Source organism: Rhinopithecus roxellana, chromosome 13 (genome assembly GCF_007565055.1).
Source record: "Rhinopithecus roxellana isolate Shanxi Qingling chromosome 13, ASM756505v1, whole genome shotgun sequence".
NCBI lineage: Eukaryota > Metazoa > Chordata > Mammalia > Primates > Cercopithecidae > Rhinopithecus > Rhinopithecus roxellana.
The window spans coordinates 84,628,740-84,653,802 of NC_044561.1; the positions used below are offsets into that span (position 1 = coordinate 84,628,740).

Genomic DNA, 25,063 nt, shown 5'->3' on the forward strand with positions numbered 1-25,063 from the left:
AATGGAACCAATAACATCTTCTGCAGCAGAAACAGGACTAAAATCCTGGATGAACATCACTGCTCAGAGAGGAAGGACACTCTGGCCTCAGGGCACACTGCTCCCCTTCCTAGGCCCAAATTAGGCCCAAAAACCCCTCCGCTGATTTCCTTGATCATGACGGAGAAGGCAGGAAAGTCCCAGTAGACTCAATAAATACAGAAAGATAACAGAAAAGGGCCAGGTGCAGTGGCTCACGCCTGTAATCCCGGCACTTTGGGAGGCAGAGGTGGGCAGATCACTTGAGGTCAGGAGTTCCAGGCCAATCTGTCCAACATGGTAAAACCCTGTCTCTACTAAAAATACAAAAATTAGCTGGGTGTGGTGGCAGGCACCTGTAGTCCCAGCTACTCAGGAGGCTGAGGCAGGAGAATTGCTTGAACCTGGGAGGAGGAGGTTGCAGTGAGCCCAGACTGCGCCAATGCACTCCAGCCTGGGCGACAAAGCGAGACTGTCTCAAAATAAAAGAAAGGAAAGATAACAGAAAAGGCCAATAAGCCAAGAAGATGTGAATTTTACAGTGAAGCAAAGATATCAGTGAAGCTCAGGTTCTAGAGATAGCTGCTGGTTCAAGTCCAGGCTCTGCCACTTATGTGCTGAGTGACCTTCCATAGGTTACCCTGCTGCACCTCACCTACAGAATGGCAGTAATCCTCATATTCACCTCTTAGGATTGTTGTGAGGATTCAACGAGATAAAGAATGAAAGAGTGTTTGCTTTGCACAGGGTCTGTATAACAAGCCCTCAACAGAGGTATTTTGGCATGTTATTAACTAACAACAATAATAAACATTTATGGGCCGGGCGCGGTGGCTCACCCCTGTAATCCCAGCACTTTGGGAGGCCAAGGCAGGTGGATCACAAGGTCAGAAAGTCGAGACCAGCCTGGCCAAGATGGTGAAACCCCATCTCTACTAAAAACACAAAAATTAATTAGCCAGTAACAGGGGCGGGCGCCTGCAATCCCAGCTACTCAGGAGGCTGAGGCAGGAGAATCGCTTGAACCCGGGAGGCGGAGGTTGCAGTGAGCTGACATCGCGCCACTGCACTCTAGCCTAGGTGACAGAGCAAGACTCTGTCTTAATAGTAATAATAATAATAAAAAACATGTGTGAGGACCAAACCGTAACTAGCTTCCCGTCCAGGGTTCCACTGTATACGGAACAAGTGAAAGAGCTTGGGGTTCTATTACCAAGCAGGCCATAAAACTACAGGAGCCAAAAGAGCCAGCCTGCTGTCGCTGTAGGCACATGCACCACAGCAGGGACCATGTGGGAAGAGCTGCAGCAGATGAGGAAATGTCCCTAATCCCCCCCTCTGGCAGGGATGCGCAGAACACAGATAAGGAACAAAGGGGACAACAATCTTCTCTCTGTCACTAACAACAAATAAGAAAAACAAATCAAATATAAATGTAAAATAAAATTTCACTTAGGAAAGGAGAAGGGAGTGAAAAAACGTTAAATCTAATTAAACTTTACGTTTTAAAGTTGCTGAAGTGGTCTTAAAACTCCTAAAATAAAGAAAATGTATTTAGCATTTCATCTGCATTCCAACGTCCCTTGGGCTCACAGAGTCTTTTCACTCTGGAGCTAGAAGCCAAATTCTCAAAATTAACCAAAAGACAGCAAATGTGTAACGCATGCTCTATGCATTTGGTTTCATTGGAGGCTGTAAAAGAGATAAGGCCAAAAGAAAATGTGACACACTGTTGATATAATTGTAGGACTTCTGGAAGTTCAAAACATTTGGAAATAAATTTTGATTAAAACTGTCTGTATATGCTGTATGAAAGGACAGAAGGTTAGCCCTTGACAAGGATGGAAGGGGCCCTTGGGCCTGACAACATGCATCAGGTTAAGGCATTGCTACCTACTTTGTAGCATCTAACCATGATTTTTGACTCTTATTAGGGGAATAAGAAAGTAAATCTATAACCAACATTAAAATTACTTTGCACTTGTAATCAAAACAGTTCTATGATTTGTCTTTGATAGTCACAGAATTGTACATTCTGGTGTTTTCTGTTTTGTTTTGAGACAGGGTCTCGCTCTGTCACCCAGGCTGGAGTGCAGCAGCACCATCTCAGCTCACTGCAGCCTCAATCTCCTGTGCTCAAGTGATCCTCCCACCTCAGCCTCCTGAATAGCTGGGACTAGAGGCATGCAACCCCCATGTATGGCTAATTTTTTTGCATTTTTTGTAGAGACGAGGTTTCGTCATATTGCCCAGGCTGGTCTTGAATTCCTGGGCTCAAGCAATCCACCCATCCTGGCCTCCCGAAGTGCTGGGATTACAGGCATGAGTCACCATACCCAGCCATAAATTCTGGTTTTATAAGCCCAAGTCATTTTACATTTGCTTTTCCAAAATGCATTGAATTGTAATTTTAAAATCCTTTAAAAGAAACTGTTTATAATTTATGTCAATTTTTCATCAAAATGACCAGATGTATTATACACCATGAGCTTAAATTCTGATCCATTATGAAATTATTTATGATTGCCCCAGGCACTTCATATATATTACCTAGATAAAAATATCGATTATTTTAAAAAGTATGCCAGGTGTGTGGCACATCATCTGTAGTCCCAGCTTGGGAGGCTGAGGAGAAAGGATCACTTGAGTCCAGGACTTCAAGCCCAGCCTAGGTAACATAGCAAGACCCTCTCTCTCAAAAAGAAATAAATAAATAAAAGGTGTTTTTAGAAATACAAACACCCAATAATAATAAACACTCCTCTTTAAAAACGTAGATGAAAGCAGTTTTGCTTTCATTCAAGCATTCCTTAACAACTATAAATGTTCACCCATTTAAAATGCCTTCACTTATGCTTTTCTGATATTCCTTGCTTTCATCTATGTTTCAAGGGACTTCAGAGTATTCTAAAACTCATCTGAGATTACTCAAAAATGGAATGATTCCACAAACACCTGCAAGCAGAGAAGAACAATGCTGGCAGCATCTAATCCTTGTCTCAGAAAAGAAAAATAATTACTCAGAGGACTTGACTTAATAACTCATTCTGTGAAGAAACATGTTTGCAGCAAAGCACTTTGGAGGATCCCAGTGGACACACGGTAGGAAAAACCACTGGAGACCTCCATGACCAGACTTGTAAATGGAGTTCTAAATTTGGATATTTCCAGGAGACGCAAATCTATTTTGCTCTATCAGAACCCAAGTAAGTGTGGGATTTGAATTAAGGTGGGAATGTTCTGTTCATCTAGAATCCATGTATTCTTACAGCAACTGGACATCTTTTACAAGTAGAAAGAGAATTAAAAGGAAATGCCAAGGAGGAGTAGGAATATCACCCATCTAAACATGAGCACATTGAATGAGCTGACAATCCTCAATGTGGGCTCTGCTACAGAGCTTCAAAAAATTTTTCATAAATGTCATTAATTAAGGTTGAAAATAGGCCTAATAAAAAAAAAAATCTGGGTTTGCTTAATCCAGAGAGAGAAAGTTAAAGCATAGGAAACATTAAAGAGTTAACAATTAGGATGGTCTTGGTGGTTCACGCCTGTAATCCCTGCACTTTGGGTGGCCATGTCAGGTGGATTGCTTGAGCCCAGGAGTTCAAGACCAGACTTGGCAACATAGTGAAACACCATTTCTACTAAAAAAAACAAACAAACAAAAACAAAAAACAAAAAAAATTAGCCAATTGTGGTGGCACATGCCTGTGGTCCCAGCAACTTGAGAGGCTGAGATAGGAGGATCACCTGAGCCCAGGAGGTGGAGGTTGCAGTGAGCAGAGATTTCGTACCACTGCATTCCAGCCTGGGTGACAGAGTGAGACCCTGTCTAAAATAATAATAATAATAATAATAATAATAATAAGGCCGGGCGCAGTGGCTCAAGCCTGTAATCCCAGCACTTTGGGAGGCCAAGAAGGGCGGATCACGAGGTCAGAAGATCAAGACCATCCTGGCTAACACGGTGAAACCCCGTCTCTACTAAAAAAATACAAAAAACTAGCCGGGCGTGGTGGTGGGCGCCTGTAGTCCCAGCTACTCGGGAGGCTGAGGCAGGAGAATGGCCTGAACCTGGGAGGCGGAGCTTGCAGTGAGCTGAGATCCGGCCACTGCACTCCAACCTGGGCGACACAGCAAGACTCCGTCTCAAAAAATAATAATAATAATAATAATAACAACTGTTTACACAAGGGTGTATCTAGAGCAACAGATACTGCAGTTCAACACTGAAAGAGACATTCTACTTAGGAAGGGCTCAAAATGAACTGTATTACCAAAGTAGGCTATGTTTTCTAATTTAAAAAAAAATGTTTTTTCTTATGTATTTCTCCATGAAGACCTATGAGTATGTTTTCTAGTAACCTTGAAGAAAAAGGTAAAATATTATAATACGGCCGGGCACGGTGGCTCAAGCCTGTAATCCCAGCACTTTGGGAGGCCGAGACGGGCAGATCACGAGGTCAGGAGATCGAGACCATCCTGGCTAACACGGTGAAACCCCATCTCTACTAAAAATACAAAAAAAACTAGCCAGGCGAGGTGGCAGGCGCCTGTAGTCCCAGCTACTCGGGAGGCTGAGGCAGGAGAATGGCGTGAACCCAGGAGGCGGAGCTTGCAGTGAGCTGAGATCCGGCCACTGCACTCCAGCCTGGGTGACAGAGCGACACTCCGTCTCAAAAAAAATAAATATATATATATATACACATATATATTATAATACTTAGTGCAATTTATCCCCAGAAACATAGAAAGAAACTAGAAATGAATGACTCCGTTAAAAAGTCTTTACAGAGGCTGGGCGCAGTGGCTCAAGCCTGTAATCCAGCACTTTGGGAGGCCGAGACGGGTGGATCATGAGGTCAGGAGATCGAGACCATCCTGGCTAACACGGTGAAACCCCGTCTCTACTAAAAATACAAAAATCTAGCCAGGCGAGGTGGAGGGTGCCTGTAGTCCCAACTACTCGGGAGGCTGAGGCAGGAGAATGGTGAACCTGGGAGGCGGAGCTTGCAGTGAGCTGAGATCCGGCCACTGCACTCCAGCCTGGGCGACAGAGTGAGACTCCGCCTCCAAAAAAAAAAAAAAAAAAAAAGTCTTTACAGAATCATAGCTCTCCTGAAAACCAGGACCATTATTCTGAGACATTTTCTAGCTAAGTCTTGATTAGTCGAACTAGGTTGGCACACCCAAAAAGAAACAGGTAAGCAGAGACCTAACTCTACATTATCCAATATGACAGCCATGACCTATACATGGCTATGGGCACTTGAAATGTGGCTAGTCTGAATTGTTAAGTATAAACTACACACGAGGTTTTGAAGACTTATTACAAAATTCTTAGCATAAAAGTGGGGAAAAGAGAAACTTATAGCACTAAATGTGTATATTAGAAAAGAAGAGGCGGGGCGCGGTGGCTCAAGCCTATAATCCCAGCACTTTGGGAGGCCGAGACGGGCGGATCACGAGGTCAGGAGATCGAGACCATCCTGGCTAACACGGTGGAACCCCGTCTCTACTAAAAACTACAAAAAACTAGCCGGGCGAGGTGGCGGCGCCTGTAGTCCCAGCTACACGGGAGGCTGAGGCAGGAGAATGGCGTGAACCCTGGAGGCGGAGCTTACAGTGAGCTGAGATCCGGCCACAGCACTCCAGCCTGGGTGACAGAGCGAGACTCCGTCTCAAAAAAAAAAAAAAGAAAAGAAGAAAGAACTAAAATGAATAATCTAGGTTTCCTCCTTAGGAAACTAGAAAAACAAGAGCAATTAAATGCAAAGTAAGCAGAAGAAAATCAATAATAAAAATTAGAGCAGAGTGCTTGCTTCAGTAGCACATATACAAAAATTGGAACAATACAGAGAATATTAGCATATAAATTTTTTTTAAAAAATAGAGCACAAATCAATTATATTGACAATAGGAAATCGGTAGAGAAAATCAAACCAAAATCTGGGCCTTTGAAAAAATAAAGTCAATAAGCTTCTAGAAAGGATAATTAAGAAAAAAAGAGAACACAAATCACCAATATCAAAAATGACATAGAGGACATCACTATAGAGCCCATGGACATTAAAAAGAGGGTGAGGGGATACCATGAACAACTCTATATCCACAAATTTGATAACTTAAACAAAAAGACCAATTCCCTTAGTTCCTCAGGGTTCTCGAAGAAAAAAAATATATAAATTAAGAAAAGACCAATTTCTTGAAAGGTACAATCTGCCAAAACTCTCACAAGAAGAAATAGGTTGGGTGCAGTGGCTCATGCCTGTAATCCCAGCACTTTGGGAAGCCAAGGTGGGTGCATTACCTGAGGTCAGGAGTTTGAGACCAGCTCAGCCAATATGGTGAAACCCCTTCTCTACTAAAAATACAAAAATTAGCTGGGCATGGTAGCACGCATCTGTAATCCTAGCTACTCAAAAGGCTGAGGCAGGAGAATCGCTTGAACCTGGGAGGCGGAGGGTGCAGTGAGCTAAGATCACGCCACTGCACTCCAGCCTGGGCGACCAAGCTGGACTCCATCTCAAAAAAAAAAAAAAAAAGAAAGAAAGAAGAAGAAATAGACAATTTGGATAGACCTATGTCTATTGAGGAAATTGAATCAATATTTAATAACCTTTCAAAAAGAAAGCACCAGGCCCAGATGGATTCATTGGTGAATTCTATCAAACATTTAAGGAATAAATTATACCAGTTCTCTACAATCTATCTCTTTCAGAAGGTAGAAGCAGTAGAGATACTTCCTAACTCATTCTATGGAGCCAGAATCTACCCTAATACAGAAACCAGATAAAGAAATTACAAGAGCCGGGCGCAGTGGCTCATGCATGTAATCCCAGCACTTTGGGGCCTAGGCGTGTAGATCACTTGAAGTCAGAAATTCGAAACCAGCCTGGCCAACATGGTGAAACCCCGTCTCTACTAAAAATACAAAAATTAGCCAGGTGTGGTGGCACATACCTGGATCCCAGCTACTCAGGAGGCTGAGGCATAAGAATCGTTTGAACCCAGAAGGCAGAGGTTGCAGAGCCAAGATTACACCACTGCACTCCAGCCTGGACAACAGTCCAATACCTCTCATTAATACAGACACAAAAATCCTCAACAAAAAGCAAATAGAATCCAACAATGTATAAAAAGAATTATATACCATGATCAATGGGATTTATCCCAGGTATGCAAAGCTGGTTCAATTCAAAAATCAATTAATCAATCAAGCTAAAGAAGAAAAATCACATCATCACATCCATAAACACAGAAAAAGCATGTGATGAAATTTAATATCCAGTCATGAAAGAAACTCTCAGTAAACTAGGAATGGCTTTTTTTTTGTTTTTTTGTTTTTTTGGAGACAGAGTCTCACTCTGTCATCCAGGCTGGAGTACAGTGGTGTAATCTCGGCTCACTGCAACCTCTACCTCCCAGTTTCAAGGGATTCTCCTGCCTCAGCCTCCCAAGTAACTGGGATTACAGGTGCGTGCTACCATGCCTGGCTAATTTTTGTATTTTTAGTAGAAATGGGGTTTCCCATGTTGCCCAGGCTGGTCTCAAACTCCTGACTTCAGAAGATCTGACTACCTCGGCTTCCTAAAGTGCTGGGATTACAGGTGTGAGCCACCGCACCTGGCTGGGGGGAATTTCTTCAACTTGATAAACAGTATCTTCAAAAAACCTACAGCTAACATCATACTTAACGGTGGGAAACTAGAAGCTTTCCCACTAAGAGCAGAAATAAGCCAAAGATACCCCACTCACCACTCTTTCCAGCACTGGACTGGAAGTCCTAGCTAATAAAATGAGGCAAGAAAAGGAATTAAAAAGAAAAATAAAACTGTCTTTGTTTGCAGATGACATGATCATCCAAGAAGAAAATCCTAAACACTAAACAAAAAAACTGAAGCTAGGCAGTGATTATAGCAAGGCTGCAGGATACAAAAGTCAATCACTTTCCTATAAACCAGCAATGAATAAGTGGAATTTGAAATTAAAAACACAATACCATTTACATTAGCACCCCCCAGAATGAAATACTTAGGTATAAATCTAAAAAATGTAGAAGATCTATATAAGAAAAATTAAAGAAGTGATTAAAGACATCAGAGCACTAAATAAATGGAGAGATATTCCATGTTCATAGACAGATTCAATACAGTCAAGGTGTCAGTTCTTCCCAACTTGATCTTTAGACTCAATGCAGTCCCAATCTAAATCCAGCAAGTTATTTTGCAGATATCAACAAACTGATTCTGAAGTTTATATGGGGAGGCAAAAGACCCAGAATGGTCAAAAAAATATTAAAAGAGAAGAACAAAGTTAGAGGGCTGACACTATACGACTTCAATACTTATAATAAAGTTACAATAAATAAGACAGTGTGGTATTGATGAAAGAAGAGAGAGACAGACCAATGGAACAGAACAGAGAGCCCAGAATTCTACCCTGATAAATACAGTGAATTGATCTTTGACAAAGGCAATACAATGGAGCAAGGGGTCTTTTCAACAAATGATGTTGGAATAACTGGATATCCACATACAAAAAAGTGCATCTAGACAAAGACCACAGACTCTTCACAAAAATTATCTGAAATGAATCATAGGCCTAAATGTAAAATGCAAACCTATAAAGCTCCTGGAAGATAACAGGAAAAAATCTAGATTTTGTTGGGTAGGATGATGACTTTTCAGATACAACACCAAAGGCACAATCTATGAAAATAAGAATTGATAAGCTGAGCACTGTTAAAATTAAAATTTTCCCTTTCCATGAAAGGCAAGGAGAATGTCAAGAGAATGAAAAGACAACCTTGGCCGGGCGCGGTGGCTCAAGCCTGTAATCCCAGCACTTTGGGAGGCTGAGACGGGCGGATCACGAGGTCAGGAGTTTGAGACCATCCTGGTGAACACGGTGAAACCCCATCTCTACTAAAAAATACAAAAACTAGCCGGGCGAGGTGGCGGCGCCGATAGTCCCAGCTACTCGGGAGGCTGAGGCAGGAGAATGGCGTAAACCCGGGAGGCGGAGCTTGCAGTGAGCTGAGATCCGGCCACTGCACTCCAGCCTGGGCGACAGAGCAAGACTCCGTCTCAAAAAAAAAAAAAAAAAAAAAAGACAAGTCACAGATTGAGAAAAAATATTTACAAAAGACATATCCTATAAAGGATAAATATTTGCAAATTGAATATTCACAGAAGACATATCTGATAAGGGATAAATATTTGCAAGTTGAATATTTCCAAAAGACATATCTGATAAAGGACTAGTATCCAAAATATAAAAAGAACTCTTAAAACACAGTAAGAAAACAATCCAATTTTTCAAAATGGGCCAAGGACCTTAACAGATACCTCACCAAAGATGATATATAGTAAATAAGCATATGAAAAAATGTTCCATATCATATGTCATCAGGGAAATGCAAATTAAAATGAGGTATCACTACATACCTATTAGAATGGCCAAAATCCAAAACAATGACATCTTCAAATACTAGCAAGAATGGAGAGCAAAAGGAACTCTCATTCATTGCTGGTGGGAACGCAAAATGATCCAGCCACTTTGCAAGACAGTTTGGCAGCTTCTTGACAAACTAAACATACTCTTATTAAGTCTACCAATTGCATTTCTTGGTATTTGCACAAAAGAGCTGAAAACTTATACACACACAAAACTTGCTATAAACACAGATGTTTGGCCAAGCATGGTGGCTCACACCTGTAATCCCAGAACTTTGGGAGGCTGAGGTGGGTGGATTACCTGAGGTCAGGAGTTCGAGACCTACCTGGCCAACATGGCAAAACCCCATCTCTACTACAAATACAAAAATTAGCCAGGTGTGGTTGCAGGCACCTGTAATCCCAGCTACTCCACAGGCTGAGGCAGGAGAATCGCTTGAACCCATGAAGCAGAGGTTGCAGTGAGCCGAGATCACACTACTGCACTCCAGCCTGGGCAACAGAGCAAAACTCCATCTCAAAAAATAAAATAAATAAAAAATAAGAAAACACATATGTTTATAGCAGCTTTATTCATAACTGCCTAAACTTGGAAACAATCAAGATATCCTTCAGTAAGTGAATAAACTGTGGTATCTCCAGACTACAGAACATCATTCAGTGCTAATACAAAATGAGCTATTAAGCCATGAAAAGAGAAACTTTAAATGCATACTACTAACTCAAAGAAGCCAATCAGAAAAGGCTACACACCATATTATTCCAACTATATGACATTCTAAAAACAGCAAAACTATGGAGGCAGTAAAAATATCAGTGGTTGACAGGAGTTAGGGAAGAGAGAGAGATGAATAGCCAGAGCACAGACGATTTTTACTAAAAATTACCATTACTGAGTATATACCCAAAGGACTATAAATCATTCTACTATAAACACACATGCACATGTATGTTTACTGCAGCACTACTTACAATAGCAAAGACTTGGAATCAACCCAAATGTCCATCAGTGATAAGACTGGATAAAGAAAATGTGGCACATACACACCATGGAATACTATGCAGCCATAAAAAAAGGATGAGTTCATGTCCTTTGCAGGGACACGGATGAAGCTGGAAACCATCATTCTCAGCAAACTATCACAAGAACAGAAAACCAAACACCACATGTTCTCACTCATAAGTGGGAGTTGAACAAGGAGAATACATGGACACACCAGGGCCTGCTGAGGGATGGGGGGCTAGGGGAGGGATAGCATTAGGAGAAATAACTAATGTAGGTGACGGGTGGATGGCTGCAGCAAACCACCATGGCACATGTATACCTATGTGACAAACCTGCGGCCGGGCGCGGTGGCTCAAGCCTGTAATCCCAGCACTTTGGGAGGCCGAGACGGGCGGATCACGAGGTCAGGAGATCGAGACCATCCTGGCTAATACGGTGAAACCCCGTCTCTACTAAAAAATACAAAAAACTAGCCGGGCGTCAAGGCGGGCACCTGTGGTCCCAGCTACTCGGGAGGCTGAGGCAGGAGAATGGCATAAAACCCGGGAGGCGGAGCTTGCAGTGAGCTGAGATCCGGCCACTGAACTCCAGCCTGGGCGGCAGAGCAAGACTCCATCTCAGAAAAAAAAAAAAAAAAAAAAAAAAAAAGACAAACCTGCACATTCTGCACATGTACCCCAGAACTTAAAGTATAATTTTTTTAAAAAAAGACAAAATTTTACCAGAAAAGAAATGTCAGGCTAGGATTCCATGCCCAGCTAAGCAATCATAAAGAATTAAGGCAAAATAAAAACATTTTAAAACTTACAGTGCTATGTTCCACTAATAGACTCTTAGTAAATAACTGATATATCATAGAATGTGCTTCAGAAGGAAGAGCCCAAAGAAGGAAGTAAGACAGGTTGGTGGCCACAGAAATTGATAAAATATATTATCAAATACAGCCAGGTACAGATTATAAATAATGATTAAAAGTGATTATGATTATGATGAAAAGAAAAGTGGCAACATGGATGAACCTTGAAAACATTATGCTAAGTGAAAGAAGCCAGGAAGAAAACCACACATTATATAATTCTATTTACATAAAATGTTCAGAATAGACAAATCTAAAGAGATGGAGAGTAGACTAGTGGCTGCCTAGGACTGGGGCAACAGAGAAGAGAGTGGGGAGTAGGCCAGCACTGTTGATAAGTACAGGATTCCTTTTAAGAGGGACAAAAGTGTCGTAAAATTAGGTTGTGGCAATGGTTGCACAACTCTGAAAAAACTAAAAAAATTGACTTGTACACTTTAAATGGGTGAATTGTATAATATGTGTATTACATCTCAATAAAGCCATTTTAAAAAGTGGAACCAGAAAGGAAAAGGGGATGTTCAAATATACTAAGATCCTCTTAAATTTTGATAGAAATTTTTGTAACTGTTTATGAATGGTAACTTTGAAATAACCATTACAAGAACAAAAACACCATCTACAGCTCCTCCTGTCTCTACGCACATGCACGCGCGCGCACACACACACACACACACTTTCATCTACTAAAAGACAGAGTCTATGAGACTAGGTTAAAAAAATCTTATTGAGAAGCCAGAACAGAAAAAGAAAAAAAATCATAAAAATAAAAAATACTCTGTATGATACTGTAATGGCGGACACATGTCGTTATAAATTTGCCCAAACCACAGAATATCAGAGTGAACCTAGTGTAAACAGGAGACTGTGGGTGATAACGATGCGCCATGAACAATTGTTATAATCCAACAATGAACGCAGGTTCATCAGCTGTAACAAATGCACCACTCTAATGCGGGATGTTGATAATGAGTGAGGCTGTGCATGTGGGGGCAGGGACATATGGAATATCTCTGTACCTTCCTCTCAATTTTACTGTGAACCTAAAACTGCTCTAATCAAATAAAGTCTTTATTTAGAAAAAAAAAAAAAAGAGAGAATGTAAACTACCTCATCATTGTTTACAACGATTACATAGTCAAATCATATTTTCAACATATTCAGTTAAATAAAATATATTTTTAAAATTAATTTCACCTGTTTCTTTTTACTTTTTTAAATATGGCTACTAGAACTTAAAATGACATATTCCAGCTAAGCTAAACAATCAAGGAAACACCACTGTATTAGCCACACCTCTGGGTTCCCAAACATTTTCAAAATGTGAACAGAAGGGAGGAAGGCAAGTGCCAGCAGGAGCATTCTGAGAACACGTGTTATGTGTAACAGCAGCAATAGCAGCAGCTAGTATGTGGTTCTAAGTAAGTAACAAGCATAAACAATGACTTTCCAGGAAAGGTGATGCTGCAATTGCAGCTTCTCTTTTCCCTCTGTCCAGGAGTGTCCCAAAGACCCCTTCCTGGATGTGGCTCTCCTGCTTACCTTTGATAAGCTCCGGCCTGTATGTTTTACGCAGCTGCTCCAGGAAGCTGTTGTAAAAGCCCTCTGCCTGCTCCGTGGGCATTGCTAGGTGGAAATCAGGCTTGTTTCCCTTCAGGACACACTGGAGGGTAAACTGGCTGACACACAGAATCTCGTACTGTTTGTCCATCACACTCTTAGACCAGTGCTTCCCGCTCTCATCTTCAAACACACGCAGGTTTAGAATCTTTCGGACCCTAAGGGGAAAAAGAGCAGTGAGAGCTACCTGAGAGATCACAAGCCCCCCGACACACTCCATACCCCAAAAATGTCACCAGCTTCCAGCCAAATAAGGACATAATGACAACTCCAGCCCTGACAGGAAGCATGACCTCAGGCAAGTCACTTATCCACTCTGTGCTTCAGTGGCCTCAGCGGCAATACAGAATAATAACAGTTCTACCTCACAGGGTTGTTTTCAGATTGCCTTCTTTTTTGCCAGTCCCTCCAGTTCACAGCAGCTACTGGTGAGAACTGGGGCTAAGACAACAACCACCTATTATCTGCTCCTTTAGGTCAGGGATATTTCAAAATGTGGATCCAATTGTAATTTTTCATGAACAAATCCATCACATTAGGATAAATGACATCCATTTTTACACCCCTTCTTGGAGCTACTCAAAATGAACAATTCGGCTGAGCATGGTGGCTCATGCCTGTAATCCCAGCACTTTGGGAGGCCACAGCGGGTGGATCACCTGAGGTCAGGAGTTCGAGACCAGCCTGGCCAACATAGAGAAACCCTATCTCTACTAAAAATACAAAAGTTAGCCAGGTGTGGTGGCAGGCGCCTTTAATCCCAGCTACTCAGGAGGCTTAGGCACAAAAGTCGCTTGAACCGGGAAGGCAGAGGTTGCAGTAAGCCAAGATCATGCCACTGCACTCTAGCCTGGGCGACAGAGGGAGACTCTGTCTCAAAAAAAAAAAAAAATTTCAGCAAATACACTGAGAAAAATCATGGTTATTGCAAATATGCAAAAAGATCTGGAGAAAGACACCTTGACAACTATGTCACAAGCTCCTTAAGCCCCAGAGGGGCTTTCCCTATATATGTGGATGAAGAAGGATAGTCACCATGCCAAGAAGGTTGACCAGGTGACATCTATAGGGTCAGATTTGAGAAGCACAGCAGAGAACCACCAGCATGAAAGCTGAAAACCCACCATTTGAGAGCCACACTTCTGGATGATGTTGAAGTCAATAGTTTCAAAGACTCTATAATAAATACTAATTCACTGACTCTTAATATGGGCATCCTCAGGGATAGGTGCTACTCATTACCCCCTCTCCACAGCCAAGATTTGTCTTATGTTGAATCACATCTCTTAAGCACTAGGCTAAATATTAGCTCTGTAGTATGTCAGAGCCATAAAGACATTCAAACCCACAGCTTCAGTTTTTAGCCATTACACCATTCTACTGCTTCTTTGAGTATCCAGGGGACAGCTACTAAAACACCACAATCACTGAAGTAGTACTGAATGATAGTTATTCATCATCAACACCTTAGCGGGAATTGAGTTTCAAGTCTGATTTTCAATCTAATACAAAAGAGACAGTTGGGCAGGGTTATACCCAAGCTCTGAGCACCAGGGGGCAGAATAAATGGATCCAGCATCTAAAGTAAACGTGCCCCGTGGTGATGGAGGGGAGAGGTGCACGGAGGGCGCATTCTGCTTTTATGTCTGGAATGAATGGAAGCTGTAAAGTGAACAATCATTAAGCAGGATTTTAGGGCTATATTTCATCTGTGTTGCCTTGGCTAAGACACCTAAAACTTTCTATAGTAGAGTTTGCCCATCTGTAAACTCGGAAAGCCAGGCAGGCAGAGCAATGGCAACTCCTGTTCCTCAACCCCCACCACCACCTTAGTAAAAAGATCATTGACTTCAAGGTCAGGGAGCCCAGACTCTAACTGGGGATCAGGTTTTTTGCTAAGTGTGTGTGCATGACCTAGAGCAAGGAATTTAATCTCTCTGAGTTCCAGATACCTATGTGCACAGTGGGCTAGCAGGCACTCTAAAAATACATAGTGCCCAGATAACATTGCCCAATTTATAAAAGAGAAACCAAACATAAGAAAAGAGGCTTGGTTTTTGCATTAAGAGAACAAGAGGCATGATCTGAAGCTGTAGTAGCAAAAAGAGGGAGGATAGGCGGTGCTCCTGCTCTGAGGCCGACTTAGTGTTGAGGTCTCCCAGATCATTCTTCCTCAGTCTCCTCCTCTGGAACACGGAAATAACCATACTACATCCAATGGAACAATGGTTATAAGTGACAAGGGCTCACTTCACAGGCACAAAGTACTATGGAAGTTCCCAGCATAACCACCACCATGTAGCCCATTCGAACAGCGATGACAGAAATGCAGCTTACATGTGCTCCAGTTCCTTCTGCGTATCCTCCAGGGAAATACCCAGCAACACACATATGCCCCTTCCAATGGCACTAATCTGCTCTCCTCCAACTACAAAGGAACCAAAAGGGAGAGAAGAACTCAGAACCAAACAAGGGCATGAAGCACATTTAGGTAACCACAGGAGTATTTTAAACATCATACACACTTCTTATAACTTCTTTGGTTAAAGTCAGCACATATTCGAAAATGCAAAGAGTTACATAAATGCAGTGAGATGATAATAATTTCCATCCATTCTGATTTTATCTCTGGAATGAATGGGAGCTGTAAAGTGAACAACCACTAAGCAGGATCTTAGGGCCATATTTCATCTATGTTACCTTGGGTAAGACACCAAAACTTTCTATGGTCAAGTTTGCCCATCTGTAAAAACAGAATTATGTTTTCCTCCCTTAGAGAGGCCAGATCAGCTATATTAATTCTCAGAAAGGATATTCCTGCCTTTTGTGGAAAATCAGCAAATATGGTAATACAGTATACAGGAAGCACAAAGGGGAAAATGTTCATATCGTAAAAACAAATGATTTTCCTACTTACTACGAGGACAAATACATAATACATAAAAATCACAATTTATGTGTTAAGTTTCAACTCATCAAACTGCTATTATTTCCCACTTTAGTTCTGTGGTTACATTCTAAGCCAATGACCTCCAAACCTTTTTCAATCATACACCTTGTCCATTAAAAAACAAACAAAAAAAGGCTCTAAGCATACACTCCTAACATTTGTATATGTATTTATAACCAAATGCATGCCCTACTACCATTAGACAGTATCTCAAATGGTAGCAAGATGCATCATTATGGGCCGGGCATGGTGGTTTATGCCTGTAATCCCAGCTCTTTGGGAGGCTGAGGCAGGCAGTCACATGAGGTCAGGAGTTCGACACCTGTTTGGCGAACACGGTGAAATCCCGTTTCTAATAAAAATACATAAATTAGCCAGGCATGGTGGTGGATGCCTGTAATCCCAGCTACTCAGGAGGCTGACGCAGGAGAATCGCTTGAACCCGGAAGCTGGAGACTGCAGTGAGCCAAGATCACATCATAGAACTCCAGCCTTCCAGCCTGGGCAACAAGAGTGAATCTCCATCTCAAAAAAAAAAAAAAAAAGATGCATCTTTATGATGGAGAATCTATCATTTTTTTTTTCCATTCGTTTTTCTTTTTAAGACGCAGGATCTCTCTATGTTGTCCAAGCTGGAGTGCAGTGACTATTTACAGGTGCAATCCCACTCCTAATCATTACAGGAGTTCTGACCTGCTCCATGTCCAAACTAGGCTCCTGGTGGTCCTCTGGTCCTGGGAACTCACCAGATTGATGCAGAACTTTGGTATGACAACAGGTCAGCACAGTGCAGTATAGCCCAGAACCCCTGGGCTCAAACAATCCTCCCTGCCTCGGCGTCCACAGTAGCTGGGACTATGGATGCACGCCATCACACCCAGCTAAATCTGTATTTCAAGTGGTGCTCTTGATAATTTTCTACTTTTTTTGGCCAATTATTTGCCAATCTTAATAGATTATGTTGTTTTACTATTTCATCTTGTACTGACCTAATGTTCTAATCAGGAATAGAAGGGTCAACTCAGCCATTTTCTTGTTGTTTGCTCGCTTCTGCTGGATAATAGCTATAAATACAACTAACACAGTAACATAGACTATGCCATGTTGCAATATACTGCTAAAGAAAGGGTGAGAAACTTCCCTCGTTCTTCAGTTGTAATGGCAAGAGACCACCTGGTATTCAGACCCCAGGAGAGCACATCGATCCATTCCTGAAATAATCAGTAATGCTGAATTTCTCTGATTTTTATGCTAAAATTTTTCAAATATTTTCTTCTGTGCTGCTTTTCTTATAATGAACTGTGTGTGTGTGACTTATTGTCCTTTGAGCCACTGCCTCAAAAGCTGAAATAGAAATAATCTATCCTGACATAGGTAGTAAACAACTGGGGGTTGGTTTGCTCATTTGCATTGCTTCAGAAAAAGCCTTTGGCTTTATTTGTTCTTTGAATAAATCAACATTACTTTCTTACAATGTTGATATACCTTCTAAATTTTTCCCAAAGTATGTTTCAAAAAATAAAGGTCATGAAGCTATATCTATCATCAAAGTAAGGATTATACATTTTAGAAAATATGAGAGGCCGGGCGCGGTGGCTCAAGCCTATAATCCCAGCACTTTGGGAGGCCGAGACGGGCGGATCACGAGGTCAGGAGATCGAGACCATCCTGGCTAACATGGTGAAACCCTGTCTCTACTAAAAAATACAAAAAACTAGCCGGGCGACGTGGCGGGCGCCTGTAGTCCCAGCTACTTGGGAGGCTGAGGCAGGAGAATGGCGTAAACCCAGGAGGCGGGGCTTGCAGTGAGCTGAGATCAGGCCATTGCACTCCAGCCTGGGCGGCAGAGCGAGACTCCGCCTCAAAAAAAAAAAAAATATGAGAAACACAAAAAAAAGAACAAAGGTAAGTACTTTAATATTTTAATGATTTCCTTTTAATATTTTATCTATTCATACATTTTCATTCATATTTGTTTCCAACTACTATAATAATGTTGTATGTAAATTTTTGTAATTATATTGCATAAGAATTTTTTCATGTCATAACCTTTTCCTAAACACCTTTTAATAGATTCATCTCATCAAGCAGACTGATTAACCATCCCATTTTGCTGGACATATGGCTTCTTTCAAAATTTTCACTTCAATAAATAACAGTGTAATGAAAATCTTCGTACACTAAAGCCTTTTTTACAGTTAGGATTATCTGCTTAGAGTAGATTCTCAAAAGTAGAATCACTGTCAAAGAATTTTGACAGTTTTATGATTATCTTAACATGAAACAAACTATGGCCCAAAGTCTATATATGACACAGAAACTGCTGTCTTATTTTGGAGCAGTTTCGTCCCTCCTCCAGGGACAAGCAGAAGGACTAGGAGGTTCAAAAGGACTTTTTATTATAAATAAATGGATCACCAAGGGAAAAAATCTGAGAATCACCACTTTGAACAAAAGATCAAAGGGCTGGAAAAGACCTGAGATGCTTGGTCAAATTCTCTACCTATTAGTGGCATCAGCCCTGAGATCTCTTCTTCAAGAATTCACAGCCTCTAAAGTTAACCTATTTAAACCCAAACATTTTAGATCCTCTTTCAACACTGTGTTTACAGACATCAGATTTTAGCTGCTGACACTGAGTGATGGGACATGGGGGTTATTGCATTATTCCGTCTGTTAATATGTTTGAAATGTGCCATAACAAACTTTTAAAAATTAGATTATCACGATACCCAACCTAAGGCATCAAAATGTGTTTGATCAAGCTGGGTGCGGTGCCTCATGCCTGTAATCCCAGCACTTTGGGAGGCCGAGGCAGGCAAATCACTTGAAGCCAGGAGTTTGAGACCAGCTTAGGGTTTTGGCAAAACCCTGTCTCCACTAAAAATACAAAAAAAAAAAATTAGCCAGGCACAGTGGTGTGCACCTGTAAGCCCAGCTACTCAGGATGCAGAGAACAAGAATTGCTTGAACCCAGGAGGCAGAGGCTGCAGTGATTCGAGATGGCGCCACTGTACTCCAGCCTGGGCAACAGAGCAAGACTCTCTCAAAACAAAAACAAAACCAATTAGCCAATTGGAGAAATCTGATGGACTGGGCATCAAATGAAATTAAAGGGTTACTATAAAAAAAAAAGTGTTTGACCAATCACATAAATTGAATATACCACATAGTAAAATGTGTGACTCCTAAGCTGGACATAGTAGTGGCACATGCCTGTAGTCTAGCTACTCAAGATGCTGATGCTAAAGGATCACTTGAGCCCAAGAGTTTGAGGTAGTAGTAAGCTATAATAGTGCCACTGCACTCCAGCCTGGGTGACAGAGCAAGACCCCCATCTCTAAAACAAACCATAAATACATAAATTTAAAAATAAGGGTGAAGTCAGCCAACTATTTTAAAATAAAATAAAACGTGTGACTCCTGATATTTTATGCTGTCCTGACCATAAAACAGGAAGTTAACGTTTTAGAACCCCTAAAATAAAATGCCATTCAAACACAGCCACATTTCAGTGAAACCAGCCACATTTTAAAGGAATCAGAAAATCCCTTTCCATTACAATGCTACTAGAAGGCCTGCATAAGTGGAGGGCCCTTCTAACATAATTTCACAGTTCCCCAACCCAGAATTCCCGAATTATTTACACTTTCCCATAATTAACACCCTTATCCTTTTTAACATGTAGGTTAGGTTGTTTTAACTAAAAGCATATAACTTAAATAATGAACCAAAATAACCTAAACTCTATTTAGCACATCTCATAGAATATACATTTTCAATATCCCAGATTAGCAGGATGGAGAGTTCAGGAGAGAGATCAAAATTTAAATCTGTCAGTGATGACCACACACAGCAGCAGACTGCGAGATTCTTCTCAATAATGCAAAATATCTTTAATCTATGAATTTTCCCAGTTTTCATGAATTTAAATATTTACCGAAATGTTGTAAACCCTTTAAAATTCCTAAATCCCAGTGCTACTCTATCCGCTATTATTCCAGGACCATTTCCAAAACCAAAGTTACCAGAACAGCTTAGAAATCATTAGGCGGGGCTGAAAAATAGACTCTCAGATTTAAATACATGGTTTTGGTGGGTTTGGTTGTTTCTTTAGGGGTTTTTGTTGTTTTATTTTGTTGTTCTGGGGGTTTATTTGTTGTTTTTTGAGACAGAGTCTCGCTCTGTCGCCCAGGCTGGAGGTTAGTGGCACAATCTCAGCTCACTGCAAGCTTTGCCTCCCAGGTTCAAGCAATTCTCCTGCCTCAGCCTCCCGAGTAGCTGGGATTACAGGCACCCACCACCGCTCCCAGCTGATTTTTGTATTTGTAGTAGAGATGGGGTTTCTCTATGTTGGCCAGGCTGGTCTCGAACTTCTGGCCTCAGGTGATCTGCCCGCCATGGCCTCCCAAAGAGCTGGAATTAGACTTGAGTCACCGTCCCCCGCCTGTTTTGTTTTTAATTCATACTTTTGTGGACACAAGAACACATATTTGCTGCAGACTGGCTCCAAGGACAGGATATCTGAAATTATTTGAACTGAAACAATATAATTCTGCCAATAAAGACAGAAAAGACTAAAGACAATATAAAACTTGTCATTTAAATGTTTTTTAAAAATTATCTTTCGTATCGTGGTTTTCTTAAAACGACTACATTATCTACACTTATCATCTGGACCTCTGATGCCCAACCAAGACTAGAGTGCTCGAGTGATGACCAGGGTTCGGGTGGCTTGGTCCACAAGAAATGAGTGAAAAAGAGAAATGTTTTCATCTTGAATTCTTTAGATCCCGACCCCTCGGCGCAGAGTTCAGCGACAGAGGGCGAGGGGCGTCCTGGGCGGGGAGCGCCCTTCATCCAGCCTGGGTTCCAGTCACGTGCGTGCACGCAACTGTCAGAGCTGCTCAGCCCAAGGAGCAACTCTTCGCATCTGTGCATTTCATCCTGAGTCAAGCCCCATAAAAATTGGAATACGTAAAAATGGGCAAAAATTGAACATTTAAAATACAGCAGTGAAAAGGGAAGCGTGCCTGCTCCAGAAATGCTCTACGCGTGGTTCATCAACGCTCCCTGAAGAGCGGGCCACGGGGATGCTCCGAGCCTCCGCCATCCCGCACGCAGGACAAAGGTGCTGAGAATGAGGCGCGCTCGTCCTGCACCCGCTGCCGAGAGCCCGAAGCCAGGGGCGCGCCGGGGCCGGCCGGGCACGTGCAGTGGGCTCTCCGAACGCTGCGCTGCCCAGGAGCCGGCCCCGGGGACTCGCGGTTGCGGGGACCGAGCTCGCGAAGGGGACCACGCTCGCGGAGGGGCCGCAGCGGCCCCGAGGATGGCGCAGGAAGACCCCCCACGCAGGACAGCCGGTCGCGGGGGTCAGGGGCGGCTCCTCCCGGGCCCGGCCCCGCCCGACTGACCTGTGACGCTGGCCCGGGTGACGCGCTGCACCACGGCCTTCATGGCGGCGGCTGGGGCGAGTGAGGCGGCGCCGCGCTGCGTCCGGCCTCGCGACTCTGAGGGCGGCTCCGCGGCCGGCGCCCTCTGGAGGTGACACCCGGAAGCGAGCCCAACGGTCTGGTCCGACTCGGTCGGCTGAAACCCACCCCACGTCGGCCACGCCCACTCTCGGCCTGGCGATAGGCCCACCCACTCATAGATTGACTCCGCCCATGCATGCCACGCCCACCTGCTGCCCAACCTTAACCCCGCCCGTCATTGAAAAGCCCCGTCTCGGTGCTTGGCCCTGCCCCACCCACATCGTGGTCCCGCCAGAGCCCTTTGATCCCGCCATCCCGAGCCCAGCCCCTACCCAGTGCCCAGAACCCACTCTGCCCCGAAGGCAGTCTCTATGCTGGCTTTTTTCTCCAACGTACCCGAACCTAAGAACCCGTCATCACTAAGCCTTTGAATTCAGCCTGAATCCTATTTCTAATTGTATTCCTCTTTCCTCTTTTCCACTCCTCTGCAGGCAGATCCTCCCAAATTCTTCTTCCCTTGTCTTCCTGCCTCAGTGGCTTCTCAGATACCACATACAAAAGGATCTGCTGCCTAAAATAGCCATTTAACTATCTCACTATTAATTCGACTTAGCCATGTCATGATAATAAATAGGTATGTGATTCTAGAATTCTAATTTCTCATTTAATACAAATACTAATAATTGGCCCCCTCACTGGGTTGTTAGATTTAAATAAACCAAACTACGTAAAAGTGCTTAGATGGCAGCAAAGGGCTGTACAACTATTACCCCAACAAATTATTATCATTGCTAAAAATAATTCCATCTCAGCAGTCTTCACCTTGAAGGTGACTAACAGCATTGGTGGGTGTAGAAAAGGCATTGAAATGGAGAAGAAACCCTCACTTGCCCAGAAAAGACTACAAACTAGTATGCTTGTTTGTTAAATACTGAATACTAAATTGCCTTAATAACGTTGTCAAAGTTAACATAACCAGTTAACATAACCAGGCATCATGTGCCTCCTGATATTGCACTGGGAAGGACACAACATCAATCTTGCAGTATTTCTGCCAAATAATGTATAACCTGAATCCAATCATAATGAAACATAAGACAAAAATAAATTGAGGAACATTCTACAAAATAACTAGGTAGAATTCTGAGAATTAATGAGGAAATTTTTTTTTTTTTTTTTTTTTTTGAGACACCGTTTTTTGCTCTTTGTTGCCCAGGCTGAAGTGCAATGATGTGATCTCGGCTCACCGCAACTTCTGCCTCGTGGGTTCAAGCAATTCTCCTGTCTCAGCCTCCCGAGTAACTGGTATTACAGGCATGCGCCGCCATGCCCAGCTAATTTTGTATTTTTATTAAAGATGAGGTTTCTCCATGTTGGTCAGGCTGGTCTGGAACTCCTGACCTCAGGCAATCCGCCTGCCTCGGCCTCCCAAAGTGCTGGGATTACAGGCATGAGCCACCATGCCCAGCTGCGGACTTTTTAAAAGACAGCAAAACTACCTGTAATCCCAGCACTTTGTTAATTCTGGGTTTCTGGCATGGAGCTTTTAAAATTCTTGGAATTTCTCAAGAGACAGGAGTATCTTTGTTATTCATGAGCTCCTTGATTATTCCTGAGTTTACTAACAAGACAATTCAGATTGGGAGCTGATCACAGGAAAAACCAATCCTGACTGGATGTCTGAGCCAGCCCAACCTGTGGGAGGGGTAGAAGACAGAGATTGAGTTCAACCTGTGGCCAGTGATTCAATCAGTCATGCTTACATGATGAAATCCTGGGAAAAACTCTGGACACTGAAGCTACATGGAAATTCCTGGTTGCTGAACACATTGATGTGCTGGGAGGGTGATGGCCCTGACTCCACAGGGCGAAAGCACAGAGGCTGTGTGTTTGGTACTCTCGCAGACCTTGCCTAACATATCTCCTCATCTGGCTGGTCCTAATTTTTATAATAAAACTATAAATTATAATTACAGCACTTTCCTCAGTTCCATATGTCATTCTAGTGCATTATCAACCCTGAGGGGGTCATGGATACTCCTGACTGTGTAGCCAGTTGGTCTGAAGTGCAGGCGGTTTGGGGACACCCAAGTGTGGTTGGCAACTGAAATCTTTTTGGGAAACATACCCTTAAACTTGCAGGATCTGTTCTAACTCAAGATGATTCGTGCCAGAGTTGAACTGCAATTCACCAGTTGGTGTTCAGTGAACCCCGAAGCCCTCCATACCATATTCCACCATAAGAGTCATACCCTTTCCTATTTTTTTTTTTTTTTTTTTTTTTGGAGACAGAGTCTTGCACTGTCACCCAGACGAGTACAGTGGCTCGTTCTGGCTCACTGCAACCTCCGCCTCACAGGCTCAAGCGATTCTCCTGCCTTAGACTTCTGAGTAGCTGGGATTACAGGTGCTGCCACCATGCCTGGCTAATTTTTGTATTTTTAGTAGAGACGGGGTTTCACCATGTTGGCCAGGCTGTTCTCAAACTCCTGACCTCAAGTGATCCACCTGCTGTAGCCTCCCAAAGTGCTGGGATTACAGGCGTGAGCCATCGCACCTGGCAAATCCCCACTTAAATAAGTGGCTCCACTTGTTTCCTGGAGCCAGCAGTGACCTGTGATTGCTCTCTTCCCCATTCCCTAAGTATCTCGTCCATCAGCAAATCTTCTCCCTCTCCAAAACCTATCCCAAAGTGCCCTCTTCTCTCCACCCCCCCCCCCCCCCCCCCCCCCCCCCCGCATCATCCGCTCCACCATTCTTTCCCATTTGGATTTCTACCACACCTTCCTCATTGGTCTTCCTACTTCCCCTTTGTCCTTCTCCAATCCATTCTCCAGGCGCAGATGAAAGTGATTCTCTAAAATATAAAGTCTTAACAGTCCAGACTCTGACCACCTTTAAATTCCTCAAATAGTCATTGGTTGCTACCTCAGGACTTCAGGATCTGCTTTTGCTCTACCCGGAACAGGTAGGTTCCTCTACCTTCATCCACTCTTTGTACTGCATGTTCCTCTCCTACCTTTAGGTTTTCAGCTTCAATGCCACCTCCTCAGACAGATCTTCTCTGTCCGCACCAAGAAAAGTAGGTGTTCCTGCTCCCTGTTTTTCTCATGTTTGTCCCATGGGTTTTCTCTCATAATCTTCTGGTGACTTTCAATGACTCTATTTGCCTGGCAAGCTGTGTTCTTCTACCTGTGTCTCTCATGCTTACCACTGAATCCTCAGCATCTAGCACAGTACCTGGGGCTCAGGTAATATTGCCAAAGGAATAAATGTGAGAAGCCAATTTTTTGGCTTAACAGTGTATCATGGATTTACAGTATTTCTCTATTAATAGATGTGCAGATGCTAAGGACTAATATATGTATTGTAATTACCCTAAACAGTTTTTTCTGTTGATGAACATTTGAGTCTGAATCAGCTGGGATGTTTTTTTGGTTGCATGGAACTCAAAATGACTCAAACTTTTAAGAAGTGTGTTATTTCCGAGTAGCTGGGACTACAGGTGCCCGCCACCACACCCTGTCGAGGCAGGAGAATGGTGTGAACCCAGGAGTTGGAGCCTGCAGTGAGCCAAGATCGTGCCACTGCACTCCAGCCTGGTCAACAGAGTGAGACTCCATCTCAAAAAAAAAAAAAGAAAGAATGAAAGAAAAAAAAATGTGTTATCTGTGCACT

The 25,063-nt window shown here is 42.7% G+C and overlaps 1 protein-coding gene and 1 non-coding gene across 3 annotated transcripts in view; one reads left to right on the forward strand and one right to left on the reverse strand.

Annotated features, from left to right (window-relative positions):
- DTD1 (D-aminoacyl-tRNA deacylase 1) overlaps nt 1–21,542 on the reverse strand; it is a 189,467-nt gene extending 167,925 nt beyond the window's left edge. For both annotated transcript variants that reach the window (XM_010369849.2, XM_010369848.2), the window contains exons 1-3: nt 21,326–21,542; nt 15,299–15,389; nt 12,884–13,119 (exon numbers count right to left, since the gene is read on the reverse strand). In XM_010369849.2, coding sequence (XP_010368151.1) covers nt 12,884–13,119; nt 15,299–15,389; nt 21,326–21,368 — 370 coding nt within the window. In that variant the 5' untranslated portion in view covers nt 21,369–21,542. The remainder of the gene's footprint in view (nt 1–12,883; nt 13,120–15,298; nt 15,390–21,325) is intronic.
- On the forward strand, nt 1,821–1,941 carry LOC115893076. Its single transcript, XR_004053032.1, has one exon. It is a non-coding gene; the product is annotated as a U6atac minor spliceosomal RNA (small nuclear RNA).
- Nucleotides 21,543–25,063: the final 3,521 nt, after the last annotated feature.